The 25599-nt window shown below is 47.0% G+C and overlaps 1 protein-coding gene across 3 annotated transcripts; it reads left to right on the plus strand.

Annotated features, from left to right (window-relative positions):
• Nucleotides 1–9808: 9808 nt before the first annotated feature.
• Nucleotides 9809–24905, plus strand: LOC142465780 (protein RD3-like). 3 transcript variants are annotated; one of them, XM_075570069.1, is made up of 4 exons: nt 9809–10046; nt 11335–11400; nt 20239–20552; nt 23146–24905. In XM_075570069.1, the coding sequence occupies exons 3-4, from the start codon at nt 20248–20250 to the stop codon at nt 23444–23446; spliced, it is 606 nt and encodes a 201-aa protein (XP_075426184.1). In that variant the 5' UTR covers nt 9809–10046; nt 11335–11400; nt 20239–20247; the 3' UTR covers nt 23447–24905. The 3 variants fall into 3 exon arrangements, with proteins under 3 accessions (XP_075426184.1, XP_075426182.1, XP_075426183.1); XM_075570067.1 differs by lacking the exon at nt 11335–11400 and having other exon boundaries at nt 9810–10046; nt 23146–24901; XM_075570068.1 differs by lacking the exons at nt 9809–10046; nt 11335–11400 and adding an exon at nt 14360–19044.
• Nucleotides 24906–25599: the final 694 nt, after the last annotated feature.

Here is a 25599-nt window from a genome sequence, read left to right on the forward strand (position 1 = left end):
TAAATATTAATTCCTCTTTGCAAGAACTAACGATATGATAGAACTGAATCCTGCAGACTAATTATTAGACTGAGAAAGCGGCTGCCTAGGGACGAGAATGGCACACCTATCCACAAGGAATGCAACACAATGGTAAACAGACAATACAAAACATACAATTAACATAAATGTCCTTGGCGCACTATCTGGTATATAACCTGACAGTAATGAAGTCCAATTGTCCTTGATGACAGGGATATTAAATCCGAAATCCAATCGTACTGGAGGTCCTTAGAGGTAGTTGAATCGAATCTGTGATGATATAAAAGACAGAACAACCATTGCGCAGTACTTCTGGTCAAACATCAACACCCCCACCGTTGCCAGCTACTTACTTAAAAATAGATAAAAAAGGCCTCAAAAGGTATCTTTTAAAAAAATATCAGCATCCAGGTTTAGAAGTCTTATTGGGTGTCTTGCAATCAGCTCTGCTGTGTGGCTGGCAGAACTCAAGACATTGTGGTGTCTCCAAAGGTCAGCTCTCAGTCAGAGCTAAAGAGAGTCACTTCCTGTCTCAAAGGCAGGCTTTTTGTAAACAATCTAATCAGGCAGGTGGTGTTTAGTAATTAACTACCACACTGCTACATCACTGAACAGGGATAAGTCCCCTGTTACATACCTCCCCTGTTTGTGGGAAGCTCGGGCTTACCACGGCCAAAGCCCATCCTTCCACTCTCATTCTAGATATCTCTGTGACTTGAATGAAAGTGGATGGAGGAAGAGAACCCTCTGTCCCGCTGGGATTGGAGCCCTTTCTCCAGTTTATTTTTGTCTCCTCCCGAAGATGCTTGAGATCAGCACTCCTCAGTCGCTCGAGGAGGACTTTTTCCACGTAAGGTCTTTTTATCGCGTGCGCGGTCTTGAGATTTCTGTTGCGTCGGGCACTCCTCTTTTTGTAGACAAAGTGTATGGCAACAGCTGTAGAGCAGTTAGGACTAGACCTTAGAGTATTCTGCTCTTGAAGTGGTCTTTCTGCAGCTTCTCCACACCATGGAGTCGCCAGTTCAGCTTCTTCAGCTAAGGATTCTTCTGGCTTTGATTCTGCACTCCTACCTCTGTTTGTTGCCTGTTGGGCAGCTGTAGGTTTGGCTAGTGCTTTCTTTGGTGGCTCAAACTTCGTAATTTTGTTTTGAAGTTGCGTGGAGTCCCCAACTCTCACTGTACCCTTGTCCTTACGGGCATTAGTTACTGTGTGATACTGGTGCCTGGGCAGTACCAATACCTTTTTCCGTATTGGAGGAATCTGTATCAGAGTCTCCTTCATATTCTGGAGCTCTGTAAATTTTGTCGTCAAGGTTGCCGCTGCGTCTGTTTTCTCCTTGGTGTACTGACTCAAGGGAATGGAACAGTCTCTCTGTCTCTCCAGCTCTTTCTCCAGTTTCTGAGCCTTCTCACGCTCCCTCTCATACAGAGTCACCTGGTATCGAAGCTCCGCTTCCAACGATGCTCTGAAGACATGCAGCGTGGCCTTTAGCTCCTCATACTGCTCTGTGGGGACGTACTGGGAATTCAGACGTTCCTGCAGCGCTTGTACCTCTTTATCAGCCTGCAGTTTTTCTTCCTGTAGCGTTTGCTGCTTCTCCTCAGCATACTGGAGGTGTGTACGCAGACCTTGCAGTTGGTTCTGCAGTCGGTGCTCTGCGTTAAACTTTTCCTTGACTTCTTCTGTTAACTGAAAATTTTCTTCTTTCAGTTTTAAGTTTTCTCTTTTTAATCTTGAACTTTCTCCTTTTTCAGTCTCTGTATTCTTCAGGGCTTCTTTGCAGTCCTCCTTCCATTTACGCACATCTGCTTTGAGAATGACAATCTCCTGGCGTGAGACTTCCTTCTCTAGGTTGAGGGTCTGAAGCTCCTTCTGAGAGACTTTGAGAACTGTACCAAGATTACCAATAGTTTATTTAGCAATGTCCAGCTCCTCAGTGAGACTGTGTAGTTCCTTTCTGGAAACTTCCAGGTCTGTGCGGCAGCTGTTGGTCTCATGATGTGAGGCATCAAGCTCTATACGAAGAGTGTGAACCTCTTGCTGGAAGACTGTCATCTGCTTCAGTGCCTCCTCATACTTCCGCTTTAGCGTAGCCACCATTTTATCAGATTTGCTCTGCTTTTCATCCATGGCGGAGATAGTAGCCTTTGCAGTATCTAGCTCAGTCTTGAGATCCTCCAATTCGGTCTTGGCCGCAGAGTAAATTGCGAGCACAGTCTTCTTAAGCTCAGCATTATTTTTTCTCTCTCTTCCTAATTCTTCACAGAGCAGATCACAGTCATGCCTGGCAATTTTCAGGGCGTCTTCAGGGCTGGTCAAGGGATCGTCACTCACTGGTTCCGGCTCCGCTTCCCTGGGATGACTAGTTGAAGGTTCCTCACTGTTGGCACCGGACAGACACTTCTTTGGGGTACACGACTTCTGCCTTGGGCCCTCTGGATATTCGGTTAACCGTGGGACGAATTCTCCATTTTCTCTAGGCTGCAGGGCAACTCGGTCCCCCTTTCCCTCCACAGGATACATTACACTCTGCTCATATTACTCGACCTCTCTGCAGCATTTGACACAGTGGACCACCCTCTTCTCCTCCACATTCTCCATACTCTAGGTATTCGGAACAAAGCTCTATCCTGGATCTCATCCTACCTCTCCCATCGTACTTTCAGTGTCTCTTCTGCTAACACCTCCTCCTCCTCTATTGATCTCTCTGTGGGGGTACCCCAGGGCTCTGTCCTGGGACCTCTTCTCTTTTCTCTGTACACACTCTCTCTAGGTGACCTAATAACATCTTTTGGGTTTAAATATCACCTCTATGCCGACGACACACAAATATACTTTTCAACACCTGTCCTTACACCTGCTGTACAAACCAAAGTTTCTGAATGTCTCTCTGCTATATCATCCTGGATGGCCCTCCGCCGCCTTAAACTCAACATGGCTAAAACAGAGCTCCTCATACTTCCTCCCAAACCTGGCCCTACTACCTCCTTCCACATTACTGTTGGAACTACAATCATTCACCCAGTAGCCCAAGCACGCTGCCTAGGGGTCACACTCGACTCCTCTCTCACATTCGCCCCTCACATTCAAAACATTTCTAAAACTTGTCGCTTTTTCCTCCGCAATATAACAAAGATACGCCCTTTCCTCTGTTGCTCGACTGCTAAAACTCTGACTCAGGCCCTCATTCTCTCCCGTCTTGATTACTGTAACCTCCTGCTGTCCGGCCTTCCTGCCTCTCACCTGTCTCTCCCACAATCTATCCTAAACGCTGCTGCCAGAATCACTCTACTCTTTCCTAGATCTGTCTCAGCATCTCCCCTCATGAAAACCCTCTCCTGGCTTCCGATCAAATCCCGCATCTCACATTCCATTCTTCTACTCACTTTTAAAGCTTTACACTCTTCTGCCCCTCCTTACATCTCATCCCTAATTTCTCGTTATGCACCATCCCGACTCTTGCGTTCTTCTCAAGGATGTCTTCTTTCTACCCCCTTTGTATCTAAAGCCCTCTCCCGCCTTAAACCTTTCTCACTTTCTGCCCCACACCCCTGGAATGCCCTTCCCCTCAGTACCCGACTAGCACACTCTCTATCCACCTTTAAGACCCACCTTAAGACACACTTGCTTAAAGAAGCATATGAATAGCACTGTGGACATTCTGAACACGATACATAAAGCTTGGCCCCCTGCAGACGCACTTACCAGAACTCCCTCCTACTGTCTCTGTACGTTCTACCTACCAATTAGACTGTAAGCTCCTCGGGGCAGGGACTCCTCTTCCGAAATGTTACTTTTATGTCTAAAGCACTTATTCCCATGATCTGTTATTTATATTATCTGTTATTTATTTGATTACCCCATGTATTACTACTGTGAAGCGCTATGTACATTAATGGCGCTATATAAATAAAGACATACAATACAATACAATACAGGATCTGCGGACGTGTCTGTTCCTTCCACGGTAAGTGAAGAACTGCTTTTCTTTTTCTTTTTCCGCCTTTTTGATTTGGATGACATCGTCCCTTCAGGGATACTGGGGTCTCCATCTTCATTTGAAATTTTAGCAGCTTCATTATATACGCCAGGCTTTTCTTGCAGTTGCTTTAGCTGACAGAAATATTGGGTGATCTGCTGCTCCCGCTCTGTCTCCTGTTGATCATATTCGTCATCAAAGGGAGCGGTCTTTTCTGTTCGTGCCAAGTTCAGGCACCCCCACCATTCTTGGGGTGTTTTGTGGGTGTGACTCGGTTCGGGTTCCCCGTAAGAGATGTCTTCCTCTTTATTGGACTGGAAGGGCCACTCTTCCGTGGGGTAGGGTTCATTACAGGAACGCTGCATCTTGTCCTCCATTTTTAGGCTATCAGGTGTAATTTTCTTCCTGACCTCAGGAGGCGCTATTGCAGCTGTTGCCACTGTATTTGCTAGAACCCCCAATTGTGGTAGTCCTACAGATGGGCATATTTTGTTTGTAGGAGCAAAAAAAGGCTGTATGGTGCTCTAACACAGACTCCAGTTAGCTGCTTAGTTCCAAGAATGTAATGACTATAATTCCATTTCCTTGAAGAGTCCCACAACTTGATAAACCATTAACCAGTGTTACACCATATCCAACATATCAATAAACCGGAAGAGTAACACCGCTTGATAGGTGAATACTCACACTTGCTTGTGTCCAGTCTCATTTATTGAATAGGATTTGTTTGGTGTGTACAGGAGCAAATCACTCACGGTTTTGTAGTGGTCTTCAGTGGGTCTTTTTCCTTCTCAGGTGTGTGCTGCCGGTTCTCCAAAGATTTCAACAGGTTCAACGAGGGAGAGATGAAGCACTACTGGAAAAAATATTGCTAGAGAGTGTGTCCCCAATGAAAGGTTTATTGGATCAGAGCATGGTATACAAAAAACGAGCCCTCAGGCCCCCACCAACGCGTTTCGAGCTTCCGCTCTTTCTCAAGATGCACCTTGAGAAAGAGCGGAAGCTCGAAACGCGTTGGTGGGGGCCTGAGGGCTCGTTTTTTGTATACCATGCTCTGATCCAATAAACCTTTCATTGGGGACACACTCTCTAGCAATATTTTTTCCAGTAGTGCTTCATCTCTCCCTCGTCGAACATATTTTGTTTGTAGAGGTCGTAGCTCTCACAGGCATCTCTGTAGACTTTTCTTTCTTGGATAATTTTTTTCAATATCAGCAGTACTGTGCATGCATTTTCTTTTATCAGGTATACAAGTTGTGCAGTTGCTAGGTAAAAAAGTCTATTTGCTTTACACCATTTTCTTGCAGGGTGCAATCTCCCCGCTTCAGCAACAGAATTTGGTTTTCTGCCTGAGTTCAGTAATTTTCAGTCTCATCTTTGGGTATTATGGCATTCACGCTTCACACTTTGGGTGTCTGTTTTTGCTCCCAAGATATATATAGGCAGACTTTTTTTTTTTACTTGCAGAAAAAAATATTCTTTGCAGTGGACTATTTCTTTCATTCCCGGCAGGGTGACTCAACATTCAGCAATTGGTTTTGAAAAAACCTTTTACACAGTTCAGAAATCACTTTTTCCCCCTATAGGGCAATTTTACACTCAGCATTGGTTTGCTAAAAAATCCCCTGCTTCAGCACAGTCTTGTATCAATTTTCACACTTTTCTGCATATACTCCATTCACAGCTGGTAGTCCTATGCGGTGTGGCAACCTTTATCTGCAAAATCAGTACCACTCGTGGGTCACCATCTGTATTCACTGCTTCAGCGAAACTTTTGAAAACAACAAACACCTATCCCTTTCCAAGGGCTGACTCACTTCTTGAACCCTGACTATGGCTGAAAGGCAAAGACCCCTATTTCAATGACCATATTACACTTTGTGATAGGCAAAATAAGGTTTAGCTACTTCAGCAGTCTCTTCTGGGTTTTTGTAAGTTTTCAGTGGTGTGTATCCCTTTAATTCCGATCTCTGCTGCATGAGGTTTTTTTTTTTTTAGACTGTTTGTAGGCAAAAAGCATAAAAAAAAAATTTCACACAAAAATCTCCGGTCCTTTTTAACTACAAAGACACCTCTTGTCCCACCTCGGACACCAAATGTAGACGGACGTTCACAGAGGTACACAATTCGAGTCGTTATAATGTGAAATTATAATAGGCTTTATTGTGCCTTTTCCTTTTCATCAGGAAATTATCCAAACACAGGGGGGAACAAAGCTTCCATTCACTTGGGAGTATTTCTAGTGAAATCCTTGCAATTAGTTCACATCTCCATTAGATAAGCATTTCTCCCATCCCAAACACATAGCATGAAAATAAGCAGATATAAGCAGTCTCTTAATAATGAAAGTCTTATCTGTTTATCAGCTGTTGAGTAAGCTTCTCTGCTCTCCTGGAAGCGCACCCATGCGTGCACAGAAAAATATCAGCATCCAGGTTTAGAAGTCTTATTGGATGTCTTGCAATCAGCTCTGCTGTGTGGCTGGCAGAACTCAAGACATTGTGGTGTCTCCAAAGGTCAGCTTTCAGTCAGAGCTAAAGAGAGTCACTTCCTGTCTCAAAGGCAGGCTTTTTGTAAACAATCTAATCAGGCAGGTGGTGTTTAGTAATTAACTACCACACTGCTAGATTAAAGGAACATCACTGAACAGGGATAAGTCCCCTGTTACACCTATCCTTATCCTTGCCTCAGCGCCACAGGAGGTTTTTTCTTCCACACCTCTACTTTCTTGCTTTTGAACTGACTCTTTGAAGCTGAGAGGCAGAGCAGCTCCCTCTGCACCTAGAATGAGTAGGAGCTTACGGCGGTGACCCAGACACTTTATCCAGTGCTATATTGGTGTGCGGACCTGTGGACTTTAACTTTCATGACTTTCACCACCTTAACGGATAAGTATATATGGAGATACTATACAACTCTTTTTCTCCTGTGTACTCAAGACTTCCCTGTGGGTTGAACATTGTTTCTATTTTCCCCTAATTACAACTTGATGTTTTGTTCAAGCTCTGGATTCATTGGATACAATTGTACTTTATTCTCTGCATTATAGCAAGTTAAGGAATTCCTCTGATCCTTTGCAATTGAGACTGTTTTTGTCTCCCTTATATCCGTGGAGATTCACTCTCTATGTGCAAATTATGTGATTCACATCTCTTTATGTTATGCATGATGTATATGTGTTGAAAAATTGGTAGTTGGATTATGTCCTTAGGTCTGTTCATTACATTACTGACCGGCCGGTCTTGCGTACCTAGGAAAATATTACTTTTTCCTTAGGTCTGCATGATATATCTCTAGAACCAACTCCTATTTAGGATAATGGTGCAGTAAACCTAGCCTGTTAGTTTTGATCTATTTGCACACTGTGTTTATTGAGGGTCCCGCCCCCCCACCTTCCTCCCCCTGTTTGGTTTTATATGTTTTTGACATGTTATAAGTGAAGACATTAAAGTTTGTTTATTTCTCTAGTGGATATTCTGAGTGCTCGTTTCTGAGACTATTTCTTGTCTTGTTTGTGATATATATATGTCCCCCTCCTCACCTCCGGTGAGGGGTAACTGCTCCGCTGCGCAACGGAGCACAATCAGGGAAGGGAGTTTGTGGGTGCGGCCATTTTGTGGCAAGGTACGCATGCGCAGTGTCGGCACGTGGCAGCCAATTGAATGTATGCAGCCTGGAGGAGCAGGCTATCCTCTGCGGGCGGGGAGACCGCGAAGACAGTTTTACGGAGGTAGGGTCCAGGAAGCTAGTAAGCCCCTGGACATTACATTACGATGCTTTGCTCTACCATCTACCTTTTCAATTTTTGCCTACGTTACCGGTGTTGAAGCACACCTTCCGGATTCAAGCAGCTGCTTACCTGCATTGTGAGTATTTCCCTGCCGCAGCGTTTCTGTCCTTCGCCAGTGCGGTCACGGTACTCCACTCACCGACAGCGGCTCAGCGGAAAGTGACACCGGCGCCCGACGAGAGGTACTCCTAATCGCGCCAAGACACGCAGTCTTTGCAAAGACTGACAGACGCTATCACTAAGACAGCTGCAAAGGCCGCCCTGGGGCTGATCAGGGCCAGGGATATCCCCTCTACTAATTAGGGAGATACCAGGCAGTATGGGGAGAACAAGGGACAGGATTGGGACAGGATTGTTCCTGACGGTGGAGTCTACACATGGCCCAGGTACATCAATGTCATTACCGAGGTGCCGTGGACCAAGAAATATAGGGTGACAGGCCCAAATATAGTCATGCCTATGTGTGACCTAGGCCTCCGTATACAGGCTCCGGACGCATGGGACTATAGAGGGGGAAGGACTGTCAGGCAGCCGGTGTATGCCAGGCAAAATAGTGACAGGAATCGGGAACCGGCCAAGCTTCCCGGGGTTTCTAGAAGTCTGGCTTGCTCATTCGTCACAGGCGGCTTTACTTCTACCTTAAAGGGAGAGTCCCACGTAAGAGCAAAGTGACCTAATGACAGTGACGTGTTTGTATGTATATACAGTATGTCTTTATTTATATATCGCCATTAATGTCATAGCGCTTCACAGCAGTAATACACGTGACAATCATATACTGTAAATAACAAATAATACAAATAAAAAAACATGGGAATAAGTGCTTCAGACATAAATGTAACATTGTGGAAGAGGAGTCCCTGCTCCGAAGAGCATACAATCTAATTGGTAGGAAGGACATACAGAGACAGTAGGAGGGCGTTCTGGTAAGTGCGTCTGCAGGGGGCCAAGCTTTATGTATCATGTGTATAGTATTAGCCATGGTGCTACTCATATGCTTCTTTAAGCAAGTGTGTTTTAAGGTGGGTCTTAAAGGTGGATAGAGAGGGTGCTAGTCGGGTATTGAGGGGAAGGGCATTCCAGAGGTGTGGGGCAGTCAATGCGAAAAGGTTTAAGGCAGGAGAGGGCTTTAGATACAAAGGGGGTAGGGAGAAGACATCCTTGAGCAGAACGCAAGAGTCGGATGGTATATAGCGAGAAATTAGGGCCGAGATGTAAGGAGGGGCAGAAGAGTGTAAAACTTTAAAAGTGAGGAGGAGAATCGAGTGCGAGATGCGGGATTTGATGGGAAGCCAGGAGAGGGATTTCAGGAGGGGAGACGCGGAGACAGATTTACGAAAGAGTACAGTGATTCTGGCAGCAGCGTTTAGGATAGATTGTAGGGGAGACAGGTGAGAGGCAGGAAGGCCGGACAGCAGGAGGTTACAGTAATCGAGACGAGTCAAAGTTTTAGCAGTCGAGCAACAGAGGAAAGGGTGTATCTTTGTAATATTGCGGAAGAAAATGTGACAGGATTTAGATACATCTTGAATGTGAGGGGAGAATGTGAGAGAGGAGTCGAGTGTGACCCCAAGGCAGCGTGCTTGGGCTACTGGGTGAATGATAGTACTTCCAACAGTAATGTGGAAGGAGGTAGCAGGGCCAGGTTTGGGAGGAAGTGTTTAATTGTATTGTATGTCTTTATTTATATAGCACCAAAAGTGTACTCGGCATTTCACAAAGAATACAGTACAGGGAATTATAATAATACAATAAGCGCAGCAAAATCAGACAATAGGAAAAGAAATCCCTGCCCTGAAGAGCTTACAATCTAATGGGTTAAGGGTCAGTCCCACGTTGGAGCAAAGTGACTTAATAATGACAGTGATGTGTTTATCGGGTTAAAGGGACAGTCCCACGTAGGGTCAAAGTGACCTAATGACCGTAGTCCCATTGAAGATATGCCTGAGTGTCTTCACGTCTCCATGAAAATTCTGCTGACTGCACGGATTCCCCCAGATTACACGGGATTAACATGAGCGTTAAAAGGGCAGAGAGAGAGAGAGAGAGGGTGCATGGAGGGGAGGAAAGTGAGAGACACCGAGAGGGGAGAGAGCAGAGAAAACGAGAGAGAAGAGGGACAGAGCGAATGAGGGATTGAGAGTGAGTGAGACAGACACAGAAACGGCACATCTGGAAAGAGACAGCGCCCTGGGGAGCAGTGTGAAAGAACAAGGACACGGCAACTGTCAGAGAAACGAGCAGAGATATTACAGGTAATGCTATACAGAGAGCAGAGGCGCAGAGATATTACAGTTAATGCTATACAGAGAGCAGAGGCGCAGAGATATTACAGGTAATGCTATACAGAGAGCAGAGGCGCAGAGATATTACAGGTAATGCTATACAGAGAGCAGAGGCGCAGAGATATTACAGGTAATGCTATACAGAGAGCAGAGGCGCAGAGATATTACAGGTAATGCTATACAGAGAGCAGAGGCGCAGAGATATTACAGGTAATGCTATAGAGAGCGGAGGAGCAGAGATATTACAGGTAATGCTATACAGAGAGCAGAGGAGCAGAGATATTACAGGTAATGCTATACAGAGAGAGCAGAGGCGGAGAGATATTACAGGTAATGCTATACAGAGAGAAAAGAGGCGCAGAAATATTAGAGGTAATGCTATACAGAGAGAGCAGAGGCGTAGAGATATTACAGGTAATGCTATACAGAGGGAGCAGAGGCACAGAGATATTACAGGTTATGCTATACAGAGAGAGCAAAGGCGCAGAGATATTACAGGTAATGCTATATAGAGAGAGCAGAGGCGCAGAGATATTACAGGTAATGCTATACAGAGAGAGCAGAGAGGCGCAGAGATATTAGAGGTAATGCTATACAGAGAGAGCAGAGGAGATATAGAAGGGTTTAATCTCTGTTCTCTCTATGTATGCATGTATTCTGTACACACACACACACACATATATCTAAATGATTAAGTTTATTTTCTATGGTCACGATATCTGTCTCCAATAAAATTAAACTCTTATTTCTTTGTCTATATATATATACAGTGGTCAACAAATCACCAAAAAATCTACTCGCCGAAAAAAAAAATCTTCTCGCCACCTAGTACCACACGTGTGCTGCTTGGGCCAATAGGAGCTCACCACGATGTTAAATCCACTCACTCGGGGCGTGCAAATGTATAAGTTTGTCGAACACTGTATATATATATATATATATATATATATATATATGACACACAACGAATACCGCTAACAACAACCATCAAATATGATAATGTCACTGTAACAGGGGAGTTATCCCTGTTCAGGTAATGTGCCTTTAATCCAGCAGTGTGGTGGTTAACTGTTGGTAGTCAATTAACAAACACCACCTGCCTGATTAGATTGCTTAGAAAAGCCTGTCTTTTGAGACAGGAAGTGAGACTCCTTAGCTCATACCTGAGCTGAACTTGGAGACAAAGCAGAGATTGTCCCTTACTCTCACAACTTGTGAGACTGACATGGGGACAGACGTCTTGAGTCTACTGTTCCAGAAGAGGCTGCTTGCAAGACACAGAGGAAACTTCTAAACCTGAATGCTGACAAATCCTGAATAAAAGGTAGCAACCAGGAACAGAGAAGATTTTCCCTCCAAACTACAAGGAACAGATAAGACTTTCATTTATAATACTTTTTTATATCTGTTCATTTCATGCTATATGTTTGGGGCTGGGAGACATGCTTATCTAAAGGGAGTGGTGGATTGCATAGTATTTCACTAGAAATACTCCCAAGTGAATAAAAGCTTTGTTTACCCCGTGTTTGGATGGTTTCCTGATGTTAAGGAAACAGGCGCAATAAAAGCCTTATTTAATTTCACTATAACCAGACTCCCTTGCATACCTCTGTGAGCGTCCGCCTACAGTCATAAGCCTGAAAGTATCCCAAATGAACGGGACTGGCGGTGCTAAGGGGCAGGAATAATATAACACACAAAAGACACAAGAACCCCAATTAGAAGCACTCAGACATATCTAATAATTAATGCAATCAGATGCAGACAAATGTAATAACCAAAATACAAATTTATTATGAGTCTACATCAAACACAACATAGAAAACCAAAATGACAAACATGAAAACAGACCAAACTGCTGTCTATATTTTTGGGTCCATATTCTTATTGTCTATAGGAGACATTGGTTTGGTCTATTTTCATGTTTGTCATTTTGGTTTTCTATGTTGTGTTTGATGTAGACTCATAATAAATTTGTATTTTGGTTATTACATTTGTCTGCATCTTGATTGCATTAATTATTAGATATGTCTGAGTGCTTCTAATTGGGGTTCTTGTGCCTTTTTGTGTTATATATATATATATATACACACATACACATACACACACATACACACACATACACACACACACACACACACACACACACACATACATACACACACACACACACGTTGTAGCGTCTTATAGTCCCAGATTAAGGCAGGAAACATAATATTTCTCTATATCGGGTTTATTTACAGTGATAGGAGAAAGAGGAAAATCGAGTTGAGCACCGCAAAAGATCCGGGCTGGAGGCAGGTTAAAATAAACTATTTATTTGGCCTAGAGCACAAGTACATTACAGAGATAAATAATACACTAACAGGCCCACCGTCCCTTTAAGTGAAAACGAAATCATAAAATAAACTCCTACTCCTTTTAGGAGACTAACTAGACATTTAGCTTCAACCCGTACTAACTGGCTGGACAGCTAAGCTGGTTACCACCCCAAAAAGGTACTAATAGTTGAATCCTCGGTGGAGAGATTGGGAGCACTGCATGCAAGAGTTGAAAAATGAGGGGTACGACACACCCAAAAACGGGTTAAAAAACAATTTATTGAGGGCTAAACATGGGAGACAATCAAATGCATGGTAGGGTAAAAACTCTGACGCGTTTTGGGCGTAAATGCCCTTTCTCAAAGAGTATACTACTATTATAGCTGAACATGTATAGTCTCTGAACACAGCAATAAAGTGTTTTGCTTATCTGTTACTACAGGGTTTGGAGCAGATGTCCCTGCTTCAGCACAGTCTCGCGTCATTTCTTCCTAGGGGAGCTCGGCCCCATGAAAGCTCAGAGAATCTCTCCTCTCTAAGTCCAATGTTAAGGACAGGACATCCCCGCTTCAGCTCGGTCTCTCGTCCTTGCTTGTTCCTGGGATTAACAACCCAGACAGTCCCAGCAGGCTCCGCGACCATCGTCCAGTGGGCATAGGGGGCTGTGCCAGCTTCCACAGCTGGGGAGAACTCTTCTCTGCCCCAGCAGTCTCTCTCTATCTAGTCCCTTCATGACTTTTAAAACTCCATGAGCACTCAGGAGTTTAGCCTTCTCAAATAGCCAGCAGCTGCTGCTGGCTTCTATAGGGAGATTAACTCACTGTGCATTGGAATGTCCCATATCTGCCCTATTCCAGCTCCTAGAGGACAGTGATGGTATCACATATCCCCCTCCCCAGCGTAAGATTGTCCTGTGATGCAGCCCGTGCACTATTCCCGTGCACCAGCCTCTTTGTCAGAGACATCTGACATTCATCTCTTATTTTTCCTTGCCTTCCAGTTGAAGAGTATTTCCTTCCGGCACATACTAGGCCTTCTGGGCTGCAGACTGTTACTTCGCTATCTTCTTGTCTTTCACTTGTTTGATTTTAGCGTTGAAGCTCAGCTTCTGGCGTGTTACTTTTTGGAAAAGTTCCTGAGCATCCTGCAGTCTGTTGGTTCTCTCTGCCAGCTCAGCCCGGACTCTATCCTGATCTGTGACCTTTATCTGCATATCCTGAAGATGCATCTCAGTTTTCTTCCTCTGGTGCTCAGAGTCTCCCTTACCCTGCAGAAGAGCCTTTACCTCTTTGGTCTGCTCCTTGCATTCACTCGCCAGTGACAAGTTTGGCCTTCTCTTGGGAAGACAGTAACTCCACTTTAGTGGTGATGACATTTGGACCTTTCTCCATCAGCGTACCTTCAGCATTTGAGACTAGAGACCGGTCATTCACCACAAGTTCTGTGTTTGATTCCATACCATTTAGCTTCAGTATTTCAGTTTGGACGGGATTCTTCTTAACCCCATGCGCACCCCATGATGCCTCTATTACAGTCGGCAGACTCATAGGTGTCATGATCGGGGTATGAGGGGTTAATGGGATCTGTGTATATGTTGATCTGCATCCCCCTGCTTCAGCAGAATTGCCCCAGGTCTGAGATGTATTCCCCCAACAGTCTGTGTTATATTCCTGTATGTGTAGAAATCATGTCGGGAGGGAAAGGGTTAACCATATTGTGTATATACACTGGCGACACACTTTATTTGAGCTCGGCTAGTCCCACGAATTCGGGTATACCCGGGTGTATTGAGGTTTGTGACTGTTTTCTGCCCGAGTGCATTGAGTTATTTTCCAGCAGGGATTGAAGCATTTTATTCCCGCTGGCTGCAATACTGCACAGTACATATATATATACTGCATTACAATTCATGAATTTATGCCATCTGGTAGACACGCGAAGCATTGCAGCCTATTAAATCCTAATCATTATCATTTAACAGATCAGCCGCCCATCAGCCAGGCATGAACCCAGGCTGGGAAGGCAAACGCAACGGGGCTTGTCAGAGGTGAGGAGCGGCGCATTCCAGGTATCTGCCAGGTACATACCGGGTATTTGCTCGAATAAAGTGTGTCGGTGCAGTATTGATCTGCATCCCCCTGCTTCAGTAGAATTAATTGCTATGTTATGTATTAGCATGGAGAGAGGGTTAACTGTGTATTTGTCATAATGTAAACCCCATAGAACCATATCTCTGTATGTGTTTGTGCTACAAGGCTGAAATTTGGATATGCTTTCCTATGCAACGAACACAGGTTGCATAGATATTGTTAATCTGATTTAAAATATGGGAGAAATAGTTATGTTATCACTGTTTTTACTATAACTTTGGATATAAGTTTGGAGGCTCGCCAAATGGCCCCTTTGATATGTAATTGTACAATCAAAGGAGGCCACTTGAAAGGCTTCATTGCATATGCAGCCAGGTCCCACAACGAGGTGATAACCATTTCACCTGTCAAAAGTGACACCCTACATGAAAGACCCCTGCCCCATAAGCATTTTTGCTAGACAGGGTGGCAACGAAGGCATCATGTCATAGTTTTTTTATAAATGGGCTGGCCAAGTAGCCACAGGGGAGGGTTGTATTAATGAGGGGCTGGGTAAACCCAGCTTTTTGCGTTACCTGGCAACCTGTGATAGGGTCAAGATTTGTCTTCACCAATAACTGAACTGCCATGGTAGGAATGGGGGTCTGCGTCTATATAGTTGCTTGCACCCCTTATTCCTGTGTTGGTTGCTTGTCGCTGTCATTTTGTCGTGCTTGTTGTGACCTATAACAACTAAGGAGCTGCTGTTCGGCTGAATATCTCCTTGTCCAACCTCAGTAAGTGTAAATATTTCTGTAATGTTATTTGCTTGATGTATTGTCTGTTCTGCTCAGAGGAAATAAACTCATTCAGTTTACTATATCCTAGTCTTGTTCAATCTGGCCCGGTTATTGTATATATGTGCTATTCTCTCGTGACAATAGGATTGGGCCATTCTTTCTTGATTCCTTAACTTATTCCGTTGGGAGTGTCGCTGGACAATCTGTGAGGTCTTTCTCGTCTTGCGATCATGGATACACTTCCATCCCATTCTCATCAGAGACTGTATCTTTACAGCGGTTGCCCTCATGGCAAGGAATCCACTTTGAACCCCATGGGCACTGCAATACGACTGGATTCTTACTGTGCTACTCCATCGCAACTTGGTCCTTCTATTTCGTGCCTTGTGGAAAGTAGACTGTGGTAGTGCAAAGGCTTTATGGTCACGCTTACAGGAACGCACAACTTGCTCAGGCGGTTCAAACTTTGCCATTTCGTTTTGCAGTTGAGTGGTGTCCCCAGCTTTCACTGTACCCTCGTCTTCACGGGCATTAGTTTCTGTTGGATACAGACACTAGGGCCGGGCCAATACCTTTTCCTGAAGTGGAGACAACTGTGCTTTACTATTTCGTGGAGCCTCGTTCCCTACCACCATCTTTTCCATGGACTGCATCTGTGACCCAAGTGTCTGTATTAGGTTTGTAACCTTTTTCTCCAACTTCATCTGAGGAACATCCTGCTGGGCAGCAGTAGTGTCCCGCTCAGTCTTCAGAGCCTCGAGCTCCTCGCCCGGGTCACGCTTTTGTTTCTCTGCCATCTTGCGGCCAGTACGCTCAGACTCCAGGTCCTTCCTCAGGTCTTGAAGCTGTCCTTCTGCATGTCTTTTTCCACTCAGTGCAGCGGCTAGTTCAGCTTGTTTGGAGTTGTCGCGATTCCACATCTGTCAGCTGATTCAGAGCACGGCTTAACTGTTTCCTTGTTTCTATTTTTGACCTGCTGCTGGTGCTCCTCCCGGACCTTGTCCAGCTCCAGCTGCAGCCGGGCCCTCTCATCGGCCGTATGGTCCAGCAGCTTGCGGGTATCAGCCATCTCGGTTTCATAGCGCAATGTCAGGCAGGCCACCTGACGGACGGACACCTCCTCCCTCTCGGCGAGCTGTATCTTGCGCTCAGCAATCTGCGTCTGCAGTTTTTCAGTTTGATCCTGCAAGTCCCCTCCCTCTCAGGGCCTTCACCTCTTCCCGGTGCTTGCTCTGGGTTTGCATCAGCGCCTCCTTCATATTTTGGAGCTCTGCAGTTTTTGTCTCTAGGATCACCGCTGCTTCTGTTTTCCAGGCCTCTTTCTCCTGGGTGTACTGACTTTTGGGGATGGAGCAGCCTCTCTGCTCTTCCAGCTCTTGCTCTTGTTTCTTCTCATACACAGTCACTTGGCATCTAAGCTTCACCTCTAGCGATGCGCTGGTGACGAGCAGCGTGGCCTTCAGCTCCTCGTGCTGCTCTGCGGGGACATACTGTGTACTCATATTCTCCTTTAGCACTTGTACTTTGTGAGAAGCCTGGAAACTTTCTTTCTGTAGAACTTGCTGCTTCTCTGCATCCACCTGTTTCTCCTTGGCCTTTTGCAAACTCGTGCGTAGACCTTGCATCTGGCTCTGCAGTAGGTGTGCTTCCTGCACTTCTAACTTTTCCTGGATTAATTGCTTCTTTACTTTTTCTGCTTGGAGAAGCTTCTTATTTCCTTCACTGATCTGGTCGGTCAAGTCTGATTTTTTTCTGTCTCAGACTTGTATTTGCTCTTTTCACCGTCTCTAAATGAATCAGGATCTCTTCCTCAGCATCCTTCAATTCACAGACCTCTGTGCTGATCACGTTGCGGATCACGTGATAGACGCATGAGGGACCCGGTCACTTATACCAACGTCAAGCAAGTACTTTGGCGGGTGTCCCCTGTCTGCAGCTAGCTGTCCTGGATAAAGATTATCCTGTATGCTTGTCCAACCCTGCTTGTTGTGGGTAGGGTTTTAATTTTTTCTATTGGAGGATCAGCAGTCTTTGTTCATTTTCTCTATGTCCATTATTTTTTTAAATATATTTTAATAGTTTTTCAGCTTATCACTAGGTGTTATACTGATGGATTGTCAGTGTGCTAGTTTGTTTTTGTTAGTTATGTATATGCCTACAGTACTAAACAGTTATATGCTATGATATTCTCTATGTCTTTCTTTTTCCACATGTTGTGAGACTATTCGTGTGGTCTATCTGAAGATTACCGGATCATCTAACTGGACGTTAATATATGGTCAGATTCCACACAGTTTATAAATAATATTGTTTAAGGCGCCGGGTTTATTTGATTTGCTTTGTATCTTTCTTTGCCTTACCAAGCTCTGCTTTGAGCGTGCGAGCCTCTTGCTGAGAAACTTCTAACTCTGTGATGAAGTTTTGAATGTCTTTCTGGGACATCTCACAATACAGTTTCCAGTCAGTACTCGTTTTCTCTGCGTCGCTCGGCTTACTGTATATGGCGGTAGCCTTTGTCATCCCAATGCTTGTCGTCGGTTCTGTGACGATTGCGCCAAGAGCTCTGGGCTGTAACTCATCTCTGGTCTTTCTGACCCTCGTCTTTCTGAAGACCCGGGGTAAAAATTGTCTGGGGCTTCTGCTGAAAATGGAGACGGTTCTTTTTGCGGGGCCCTATAGGAGTCCTCCTCCTGGTGTAGGCGAAGGTAAGCCTCATGTTACTCTTCTTTTAGAGTCTGAGGCAGTGATCGCGCCATCTGCTGTACTAACAACGCTGCTGTTTCAGTTTGTGAGTGTAAATTCTCATCATGGGATTTTGACAGTTCCTTTTGCGTCTTTGCCAACTGTTGCAACCTCTGCTTTAAGGCAGCAACACTTTCTGCTTAGCTGTAACGGATCGGGGGACTCACGCATCCCAGCGTGTCCCCGTCACCCCAGTTCCCACGACCTCTAACCACCCCTCTTTCCTTCGTCCTCACTCTCTCCTAGCCTCCTCTCACGGTCGCTCCTCCACGGCGCGGTTTGCGTACCCTGACGGGCGTTCGCGTCACGCGCGTGGCTCCCGCACTGTGCGTGCACGTTCCCGGTCACTCACTACCCTCCGTGGTACCCGTATCCCTCGGCGTGCGTCTATCACCCCGGCCCCTGCATTACCTGGCTCCTCCGCCTCTCCTTCCCTTCCGCCTCCGGTGCCGAGCGTCTCCCCGGCGGTGTGTCCCTCACGCCCTGTGACACGTGCGGTGCACGCGCATAACACACTTACAGAAGGCGCGCGCACTCGCTCCAGTTATTTGCTGCCCCTGAACTCTAGCTCCGCCCCCCCGTGGCTTACAAGCCATCTCTCTAGATTATTTCCCTGTCTCCTCCCCTGCTCTCTCAGACCTATCCCTGCAAACTCTCACTCAAGCTTCTGCTCCTCCTCTCTTCCCTATTGGTCCCCCTTCCTTTATAACCCCACTCTGCCCTCTTAGTCATTGCTCTGCGTAGCTTTCCTGTAGCTCCTGTGTGAGCAGTGTCTATGCCTAGCTCCCTTGTTTGTTTCAGCGCTGGTTCCTGTCCCTGCTGCTGTTTGGATTCCCTTGGTTTGAACTTGTGTACTGCTTTGGATTTGACTACTCTGCTTTCTCCTGCTCTTGGACCCTGGCTTACGGACATCACTACGCTGCCTTCTCCAACCCTTGAACCCTGGCTTGCGGACATCACTAAGCTGCTCTCTCCAACCCTTGAACTCTGGCACACGGACATTACTCTCTGACCTCTGGCACCCCGGACTCAGCAAGTATACGTTAACCCTTTCTTACCAGGCCCGGTAACGCATTACCACACTCCGGGCACGCCCTCACTGCTGTGGGTGTGTATTATACCCTTACCCATCTCAGTACTGGGGACATACAGGCGTTACATTAGCACCGCTGTAACATAGCAATATTCTCCATCTGTGACTTTTTCGATTGCTGCAACTTCTGCTTAGCAGAACTTTCTGTTTTTCTGCGCTGAAGCGTGATCAAAAATTCCTCAAATTTTCACTTTCCCTGTGTATCCTGTAAGCACAACTGGTCATACACAGTGTGACAGACTTTACGTGCAGAATTTGTTTTTTCACTTCAGTTGGGCGGCCATTTTAAATCCCCGCATTTATTTTCAAACCCACAGTTTCCGCTGCTCAGTGCCTTTTGGACTGCCCACATTAAATTCCACCAATTGTGATACCCACACCACGTTGTAGCATCTTTTAGTCACAGATTAAGGCAGGAAACGTAGTATTTCTCTATATGGGATTTATTTACAGGGATAAATAATACACTAACAGGCCCACCATCCCTTTAAGTCAAAACGAAATCATAAAATAAACTCCTACTCCTCTTAGGAGACTAACTACACATTTAGCTTCAACCCTTACTAACTGGATGGGCAGCTAAGCTGGTTACCACCCAAAACAGGTACTATTATAGCTGAACATATATAGTCTCTGAACACAGCAATAAAGTGTTTCGCTTATCTGTTACTCCAGGGTTTGGAGCAGACGTCCCTGCATCCTTCCTTCCTAGGGGAGCTCAGCCCCACGAGAGCTCAGAGAATCTCTCATCTGTAAATTTAATGTTAAGGACAGGACATCCCTGCTTCAACACGCTCTTCCGTCCTTCCTTCTTCCTGGGATTAACAACTCAGGCAGTCCCAGCAGGCTCCGCGACCCTTGTCCAGCGGGCCTAGGGGGCTGTGCCAGTGTCCACAGCTGGGGAGAACTCTTCTCTGCCCCTTCTCTGGGACAGCTGTCTCTTTCTCTGTATAGTCACTTCCTGACTTTTAAAACTCCATGAGCACTCAGGAGTTCAGCCTGCTCAATTAGCCAGCAGCTGCTGCTGGCTTCTCTAGGGAAATTAACTCTTTGTGTGTTGGAAAGTACCATAGCTGCCCTATTTCAGCACCTAGAGGACAGTGATGCTATCACAATATATCTATCTCTGTGCCGCAGATATACAGCATGTTCCTGGCGGGTCTCTTTGGCTGGAATGACACAGAAGGGTCTGTTATGAAGCCGGCCCCCCGGAGCAGCACAGAGCTCGTCACTGAGACCCTGATGCTGGAGTTGGCGTCCCACCTCAAGCGCTCCCAGAGACAGCAGCGAGAGCGTCTCATCGAGTGCAAGCGTTTCAAGAGTGGGGTGGACTACACGTGGCTGGCATCCACCCCCCAGCAGAGCTTTGAGCTCAACCCGGAGGACCAGCTGGAACTCATGAACACCTGCTCCAAGATCAGCCCCTCGCAGTGCGGCCCCATCATACTCCGGTACCACAACGCCATCTTTAAATCTCCCATGCAGTGTCACTATACCTGTAAAAATGTACCTTCCACCTCGTCCCTGGAAATAAAGCAAAAGGCTTGCAGCATGTTGTAGGGCAGGGGTGGGCAACCTATTTTTCAATGTAGCCACAGGTGTGGCGAATTAGAAGTGAAAATAGCCACACCATGTAAAAATTGAGCTAAGGGAACTGTGGCAGCGGGAGGAGGTAACTCCGCAGCAGCAGTGGGGGCAGGGTGGGTGCCGATGTGGGCAGGCTTGGTGCAGATGTTGGGGAGGGCGGGTGGTCTGGGCAACATGGGAGGGGATGATGAGGGCAGCGCGGGAGGGGATGATGAGGGCAGTGCGAGAGGAGATGATGAGGGCAGCGCGAGAGGGGAGGGTGAGGGCAGCATGAGAGGGGAGGGTGAGGGCAGCGCGAGAGGGGAGGGTGAGGGCAGCACGAGAGGGGAGGGTGAGGGCAGCGCGAGAGTTGAGGGCGAGGGCAGCGCGAGAGGGGAGGGTCAGGGCAGCACGAGAGGGGAGGGTGAGGGCAGCGCGAGAGGGGAGGATGAGGGCAGCACGAGAGGGGAGGATGAGGGCAGCACGAGAGGGGAGGGTGAGGGCAGCACGAGAGGGGAGGGTGAGGGCAGCACGAGAGGGGAGGGTGAGGGCAGCATGAGAGGGGAGGGTCAGGGCAGCACGAGAGGGGAGGGTGAGGGCAGCGCGAGAGGGGAGGATGAGGGCAGCGCAAGAGGGGAGGGTGAGGGCAGCGCGAGAGGGGAGGGTGAGGGAAGCACGAGAGGGCAGGGTGAGGGCGGCGCGAGAGGGGAGGGTGAGGGCAGCGCGAGAGTGGAGGGTGAGGGCAGCATGAGAGGGGAGGATGAGGGCAGCGCGAGAGGGGAGGGTGAGGGCAGCGCGAGAGGGGAGGGTGAGGGCAGCGCGAGAGGGGAGGATGAGGGCAGCACGAGAGGGGAGGGTGAGGGCAGCGCGAGAGGGGAGGGTGAGGGCAGCATGAGAGGGGAGGGTCAGGGCAGTACGAGAGGGGAGGGTGAGGGCAGCGCGAGAGGGGAGGGTGAGGGCAGCGTGAGGGGAGGGTGAGGGCAGCGCGAGAGGGGAGGGTGAGGGCAGCGCGAGAGGGGAGGGTGAGGGCAGCGCAAGAGGGGAGGGTGAGGGCAGCGTGAGAGGGGAGGGTGAGGGCAGCGCGAGAGGGGAGGGTGAGGACAGTCTGGGGGGAGATCTGGGCAGCCTGAGAGGGGGTGGTCTGGGAGCATGAAGGCAGCATGAGTGGGGATCTGGGCAGCTGGAGAGGGCATCAGGGGGGTCGGGGTACCTGGGCATCGGGGGGTATCCTAAGCCAGGTGGTGGGGGCTTATGCAGGCTGTGGGGGTTTAAAGAGGCTATTCTGGGGGCTGCTACCCAGGTGGAGCGGATCAGTGCAGTCGAAGTCACTCTCAACCCCCTGACAGTGGCTGGTGCCTGCTGGCTTCTCCCTCTCAGGACAGCTGAGGAGCAGTCATCGGAGTGAGGCTGGAGAGCTTCCTCTCTGTGGTCCTGCAGATTCTCCTGTCCCTGTGGCTGCCGGTGCAGTAAGAAGGAGGGGGGGGAGAGGAGAGCTTCCTCTCCGTGCTGCTGCTTCTCCTGTCCCTGTGGCTGCCGGTGCAGTAAGAAGCAGGGGGGGGGGGGAGGAGGAGAGAGAGCTCTATTTGCCAGTTTCACTGCCAATTCGCCACAAGTGGCGAATGGCGACAGGGTTGCCCACCCTGGTTGAAGAGGGAGGCAGAAGAAGAGTCAAAGAAAAGAGAACATGGGTTAGATTTTCAATTTCCTCCAGAGGCCTTCAGCAGAATGGTAGCAGCAGAAGAGAGTGTGGGTTTAACCAGGATTGGGAGAGGAAGCACCGTGAATTGTTGGTGTACAGGAGTAGTTTACTGGTCTAGTGAGCTGGATTCAAAAGACTGAAGGTCAATGGAACATAAGTTTGGGGTATAGCGAGGAGAGGAATGTGTGAGAGAAAAGGGTTATGGCCAGAGAGTGGGAAAAGAGAGATGGAGAATGGAGAAATAAGACGAAGAGGTCAAGGAAATGGCCATCTTTGGGTTGTGTCAGCTGTCGAGATGCCCAGGAAAGAAAGTGGCCATCAACATGGCATGTAAAGTCCCCTAAGAGGAGAGTGGAGAGGAAGAAGTGTACCCAGAAATGGAATTCTGCGAGGATGATCATGGGAGGATATAGGATTAGGTGGCCTACAGATGACAGCAATGCACAGAGAGTGGAGCGAAAAGATGAGCGGACGAGTCAGGGAAGCAGGAGCTGAAACTTGGTGAGAAGACTTTCCTCTCCATAGACACATCCTACAGGTGTTCGAGTCCACAATAGAATAGAGCTGCCTCCAGAGCGGAGTCGGTGTGAGAGCCAAGTATCAGTCATCAGTCTTGTTGGAAAGATAGCGAGCATTCCAGGGAGCATATGAAAGTAAGGGGGAAAGATGGATATTAGGTTCGGAAGGGTTAAAGTATCTTATAATTAAGGCAAGAGAAGAGCGTTATGCTCTCATTGGTCAGCACGTAATTCCCACCCCTTACCCCCTCCCCCATGCAGGTTCCGTCGGCTGATGCTGGAGTTGGAGCCGGAGAGCGCAGAGATCCCGCGGCTGTTCCGCTCGGTACTGCACGACTTTCTCGCGCAGGAGGAAGAGCAGTTCAGGAAGCAGCGGGACACGCGCTGGGAGAAACGCCGCAGAGCCAAGAGCCTGGCGGCTTTCAGTTTCAAACAGTGTCTGCGCATCAACCCGTTCCAGCTGGAGGACACGTGTGGGTCCGACACAGAGACCGAGCTTACTGCATCCGGGAGGGTGAGGAGCAAGAGCGTGCCCGATTGCAGCAGCACGGCAGAGGTGTGAGGGACACGTCCAGTGCATGGGATCACATTACTGTGTCCACAAGCTCCTCCCACTGCGCAGTATCTCACTGTATACATAGTATATAGTATATGCATGGCACAGCCTTATTGCCAGACACAGCCTGCTCTTATGCTACATTTTATTACATTTTAAATTAACCCATTAAAGCTGCAGTTGTCTTTTTTTTTCTTCTTTTTTTTACTTCAATAGTTTCATGTGGGCAATCTCTAATTACCTAAAGAACTGCATAGCTGCCGGTCAATTCGTTCTCCGTCTATTGATCGGCAAAGTTTGGCGACATCTTTAAATATGGGGAATGTAAATCATTGCTATAGGAACAAGCATGCTTGTTAAAATAGAACACAAGAAAATTGGTTTTTCAAAGTTGTTTTTTTTTTAAAACAGAAAATGCTAAAAGTATTTTTTCTTACTACAGAACTGATTTATTAAAAAAACCACACATGCAGGATATTGACTGAACTGCAGCTTTAAATCACCCTGTATAGTTTTAGCATTTCTTGTGTGTGTGCGTATACACCCATTCATCTCTTTGTATAACGGTCTAGTTATTATTCATTTATCATGCAGGATTGATTTCTGTGTATATATTCACTAGAAATGTCCATTTGTACACAGTCTGTGTGTGTGTTGTGGCAAACAGCTCCCTTTGTGTAGCGCTGCCGTTTACCTAGGCTCTTCACGACACAGTCTTCTAGGGGTTAATTTGTAGAAAAGGAGGACAAACACGTGTATACACACAAGAGGCACTTAGCACCCAACCTTCAGTGGTTTATTTTTCCATTAGTGACACTAAACATTTCAAACACCGTCACTTTAAGAAACAAAAGAAATCATAAAATAAACACCTACTCCTCTTAGCAGACCGACTATACCACTCCGGCTCTTTCCAACCGGGCCGCCAGCTAAGCTGGTTGCCAGCTCCAAAACATGCCCTATCATATACAACAAAACAGTCTTTAAACACTGCAGAGTATTATGTAATCCTTATCTGTTATTGTAGTGGATTCATATCCCAGGGTCTCTGTGTAGCTCCAACAGCAAACAGGAACACCAGGTCCGGGGAGCAGGCTGTGTCCAGCCCGTAGAAAATCTTTATACTGGGTGGGGGTCCCAGCAGCAATGCTTCCCGCAGGGCTGGTGAACCAGAACAGCCAAGGTCCTTCCTGGCTTGGAGAAAATCAATCTCTCCCCTTGCTGGGGAAAAGCAGCCTCTCTTGCACAGGGTACTTCCTGCCTTTTTAAACCTTCATTTAGGAGTGCTGTCTTAATTAGTACCAGGTGCAGCAAGCTCCCATGGAGCAATTTAACCTCCTGTAGACTGGAACCTATCCACTCCGCTAGCTCTCTAGTCCACATGGACAGTGACTCCGTCACAGTGTATATATGTGTATGTGTGTGTGTGTGTGTGTATATATATATATATATATATATATATATATATATATATATATACATACATACATATATATATATATATATATATACACACATACACATATATATACTTCCTTATGCATTATAGGGAGCCATTTATTGTGTTTTCTAATAAAAATTTTTTTTTTTTTTTTAAATGAAAATAAATGGTTTTCTGGCGTTTTATTTGTAAAATACCTCTCCCCCTCCCCCCCCCCCCCCCCAGGATACACAATCACACCCCTTCCTCCCCCCACGGATACACATTCACACCCCACTCCAGGATACACATTCACATCCCTACCTTCTCCCTAGGATACACAATCACACCCATCCCTTCCCCCTATGATACACATCCACACTGACTCCTCCCCAAAATACACATCCCCTTCTCAAGATACACAATCGCACCTCCCCCCTCAGGGTACACATTCATTCACACATTATAATCCCCCCCTACAATACATTCACACACATATCCTCCCCCCCCCCCATGGCACACATTTTACCCCCCTCCTTTGTTATGCATTCACATACATATCCTCCCCCCTACGGTACACATTCACAAACATCCCCATCCCTCCACGGTGCACATTCGCACACACATTCCCCCGCCCCCCGATACACATTCACACACATTCCCCCGCCCCCGGTACACATTCACACACACATTCCCCCGCCCCCCGATACACATTCACACACACATTCCCCCGCCCCCG

This window comes from Ascaphus truei, chromosome 14 (assembly GCF_040206685.1).
Source record: "Ascaphus truei isolate aAscTru1 chromosome 14, aAscTru1.hap1, whole genome shotgun sequence".
In the NCBI taxonomy this organism is placed as follows: domain Eukaryota; kingdom Metazoa; phylum Chordata; class Amphibia; order Anura; family Ascaphidae; genus Ascaphus; species Ascaphus truei.

Bases quoted from the DNA above. Each gene is read 5' to 3' on its own strand.
- LOC142465780 (XM_075570069.1), top strand. From the start codon at position 20,248: ATGTTCCTGGCGGGTCTCTTTGGCTGGAATGACACAGAAGGGTCTGTT. The intron at 20,553-23,145 runs GTACCACAACGC...TCCCCCATGCAG, and splicing joins TGCGGCCCCATCATACTCCG to GTTCCGTCGGCTGATGCTGG.